Source organism: Acomys minous (genome assembly GCF_964271855.1).
Source record: "Acomys minous genome assembly, chromosome: 17".
In the NCBI taxonomy this organism is placed as follows: Eukaryota; Metazoa; Chordata; class Mammalia; order Rodentia; family Muridae; genus Acomys; species Acomys minous.
Genome location: NC_140500.1, coordinates 15,993,650 through 15,997,742, shown reverse-complemented (window position 1 = coordinate 15,997,742; position 4,093 = coordinate 15,993,650). Strand labels below are relative to the sequence as shown.

Below are 4,093 nucleotides of genomic sequence, written 5' to 3'. Positions count from 1 at the left end.
TATACATACATATTTTTATGTGTACATATTATATATAAACATAAATCATTTTAAAAGATCAAAGGAGTTAATTCCAGATAGAAAATTATATTGTATTAAAAATTTGTGTTCATATATTTTCTTAGTACACATTCATATCTATCCTTATAGAACAATATAGGTATTTCCATATTTTCTGCCAAAGCTGTAATGTAGTTAGATAGTACCAAATATACACAGAATTTTTCCAAATTACAATGTTATAACTGAAACATAGAAAGTAAATATTTATATAGACATAACTTCTTAGGAACTGTAAAATATAAAAAAATGATCCTCCATATGTTTTAGGAATCTGAGGGTTCTGCGTCATTAATCCTACGCCTCAGCCACCACACAATGGAAAGGAATGCATGTCTAAGCTTAGTGTTTCCCAGAATCAGGACATATGCGTGGCATGAAGGAAAGGAAACTTCAGTGACCCAGAAAAGCAGGGTAACTGGGTCTCTCTTCTTAAATTCGGCTTTACAAAACTGCAAAAGAAGTGACAGAAAAAAGAGAGTATACAGTAACAGGAAGGTGACCACCATTTGCAGGGCCTTTATGTGCGCTGCGGTGCTGACGTCTCTGGAGCCTTTGGCACTGCGCTGCATGTTCTTTAGATGTCTCCATAGGGAGACGATGAACAGGAGAAACGTTGCCAAGGATACAGTGAACGGTATGAGCGTGAACATAGTATTAATGAGTAAAATAAGCTTAGCAATTGTATTAGAATTATCTAAGATAGCACTGTAGGAAATATTTGCTTGATGTATATCAATCCAGACATCAACACATTTGTTTATGACTAAAATGTTTAAAAAGATGATGAGCAAAGATGCCAGCAATGTCATTGAAACCACTCTTTTAACTTTCCACCTTATGTGAAAAGTAGAGTTTGAAAAAATACCTATCTTGAGGAAATAAAAAATGCTGAGACAGGTAGCAAGCCAGATGCTGAAATGATTGGTTACTGTCCAGGAGATATTAATATTTCTCACCAGTCTTCTAGTAATTATTAAGTCTGGATGCAGTACTCGTACAAATAAAATTGTTATTAGTGTCCAGAGAAAACCAATTCTCGAAATTGCTAGAGCAGTGAAAATCTTATCTATGAAAGAGATTTTTCTTCTCTTTATCCAGTCCATGATATTTACCAGCACTGTGAACGCATTGCCAACATTTCCCAAGATGAATTCGATACTTAAACAAGTCAATAAGATATAGTGGAGGACACCATTCATTGTTTCCAAGAGGATGCTCCAATTTCCACTATAGTGCTAAATATTTGCTAATTACAGTATTCTGGTGTATGTCTAGCCAATTCTTAACCATTCATAACATACTAATGTAATGAACTCTAATATACAATATCACATAAGTTCAAGAATCCTTAATATGTTGATTCATAGTTTTCATTAAGAAATCTTACTTTTTGTGTAAGAGACAGAGACAATAGCAAGACAGCCTCGCTGAGCTTCATCCGGATGCTCTATACCTCACGCACAATGTACTAGAGTCCTCTGTAGTTGGTGCTGAAAAAAAAATTGTTTTGACTCTCTACATATTACGTTTTAGCCACTTAATTTCTGACAAGCAAAATTATAATATTCTAACTCACATAAAAGGAAACAATATCTAAACTGCTATATAACATAGCTATATAATAAAACATTTGGTTAAAACTTCTAAAGGATTCCAGTATAGGCTCATATACCTGTTTTCCAAAGTTCTTCCTTCAGACAGTGAGCTAATAATCTTATGTGGTTAGTTATTCTTCAAACACCTGGGACTGAGAAGATTAATACTTTCACTTTTTATAAGATCATATGTGCATGCATACATGCATATGCAGTCCATAATATTCACTTGATTTCATGATAGTCCCTTTCATTTCTGACTTCAATCATCCAGGTTTACCATTTACTTGAAATTTATTGCACATTTCACTTAAGATTAGTAACGTGATAGTTGTTAGGAGGTGGTCTAATGACTTGTGACTATCCTACCCATACCTGCAAATAAACTTGGAAATATTCTTATTCTGCTATAAACAGACAATAAGCTTATATAAATTCATCTGAACTAAAAGAAGCCTCTTCATTCTCTTTGTCTCCTCCCTTCGTTCATGCATCTGGTAACTTCCCCAGTCCGAGCTTCAGACATTATTTGTTTTCCTTCACTTTGCCCTGTTCATTTAATGTCACGCTGAGGATCAAAGTGTATAAAAGACAATCCACAGCACAAGCAAGCTCAGGAAGGAAACAGCAGCTTATAACATTCTTCATGAGCTAAAGGATAGTCAAAGAAGCAATAACATAAAAAAAGGTGTGTCAAAATAAACAATAAGAAAAAAAGCATATTGATGCACGCTGGTATACGTTGCCCAGCACTGAAGGGAACTGAGCTACATGGTGAGACTCTGTACCAAAGTGACACCAATGTTTAGACTGAGGAGAAAGCCACAGGTCATTGCATGTGAACGGTGGACTATACCTCACCTAGAGCAACACTGAGCAAAGAAAGCCAGATCCCCCCCAAAAAAATCCTGAACTTTCTCACAAATGCCCAAAATCTAGGGGCAAAACATACTCGAAAGATAAATTAAGAGCCCATATTAAAAGTTTTAGGCAAATTCTCTAATAACAGGAGCACGAGCATACCTGGACAGAGAGCTACCAGGCTGAGATCCTCCTTTTCAATAACAGAAAGAAGAAAGAGGACAAATAGGAATGCAAAGCACACTGGGGTGGGGCCGTGTGGATTTCGTACTCCTGTGAGAGCTAGTAGAAGGGCTTCATGAAACACGACAGAGCTTGTGTCCATCGGATGGAGTAACAGCACCTCCAGGAGCCTAAGCTTCCGGTTTTCGCCTTCTACTCTGGACCTAAAACCCTTGAGGTTCCACATAAACAGCTGTGGCTGCTGCACTCTATCCAAATTGCTTTGTTCAGATTCAAAACTGATGCTGTATTCATAGTGGCAAGATTGCTGTGCGTGTCGCTGACACGGCGATAGGAAAAGAAGAGCCGAAACTCTTACTGAATTAATTAATGCAAGGCACTCGTTCACAAGGGTAGTAACCATATCTAAGGAACAAAGGAACAACAGCAGAGCTACAGAGCGAGCATAGACTCTAGTCTCTAACACAGAGAGAGCACTCAGCAAAGGCAGAAGTCATGCATTTACAAATGTAGTTACTTTTTGAATGACACAGTCCATTGACTATTTAGGGAATGGATCTGTATGAGTCCTCCGGTATCTTATTTTCTATTTTCTCAGTGACTATTTCGTGTCATCAGAATATTTTTGTATCCTTCTAATTTTGAGCTGTAATGGAACATTGTGAAAACGAGAACTGATATCCACTGAATTATAGATTCTCTCTGTTCACTTCAATGGACTTAAAGTATGCACACTTGAAGCGAGCTTAGAAATGTTAGGAAGAAAAATTTGCTCAAGAGTAACAGCTGAGAAAGGATGCTGGTAGGCCTCAGGTATAGCTCAGTGGAAGACTACTTCTCACTCAGGTATAAGACCCTGGGTTTAATCCCACAACCATAAATGAAGAAAAGAATAAGGAAAGGAATCTGCTTACAAACTACATCTTATAATGTCTTTTATTTTTAATTTGTTCATGTTACATCCTGACTGTAGCCCCTTCCCTCAGCACCTCCAAATCCCACCCTCCCTTTCTCATGCTCCTCTCCCCACTCCCCTGGTCCTCAGAAAGGGGAATCCTCCTCCCCTACCATCGACCCTCAGCCTATCAAGTCTCATCCGGATTGCCTGTAATCCTCTTCCTTTGTGGCCTGGCAAGGCTGCCCCACCAGGAGGAAGTGATCAATGTGTCTAGGCCAGAGCCCATGTCAGAAGTAGTCCCTATACCTCATCTTATGGGACCCACAAGTAGATTGTGCTTCCTACCTACCACATGCGAGCAGAGGATCTTTATCCACATCCTGCACGGTCCTTGGTGCATCAGTCTCTGCAACAGCCCCTCTCATCCGCCCTGGTTTGTTTGCTCCACTGGTCTCTTTGTGGAGCCCCTAAGCCTCCTCCCAGGTCCCTCTGT

At 38.8% G+C, this 4,093-nt stretch overlaps 1 protein-coding gene across 1 annotated transcript; it reads right to left on the bottom strand.

The window, feature by feature from the left end:
• Window positions 1-326: 326 nt before the first annotated feature.
• Window positions 327-1,262, bottom strand: LOC311587793 (taste receptor type 2 member 140-like; the record flags this gene model as incomplete). Its single annotated transcript, XM_084764992.1, has 1 exon — window positions 327-1,262. One exon carries the CDS (start codon window positions 1,260-1,262, stop codon window positions 327-329), a length of 936 nt encoding a protein of 311 aa, XP_084621118.1.
• Between the last annotated feature and the right edge of the window lie 2,831 nt (window positions 1,263-4,093).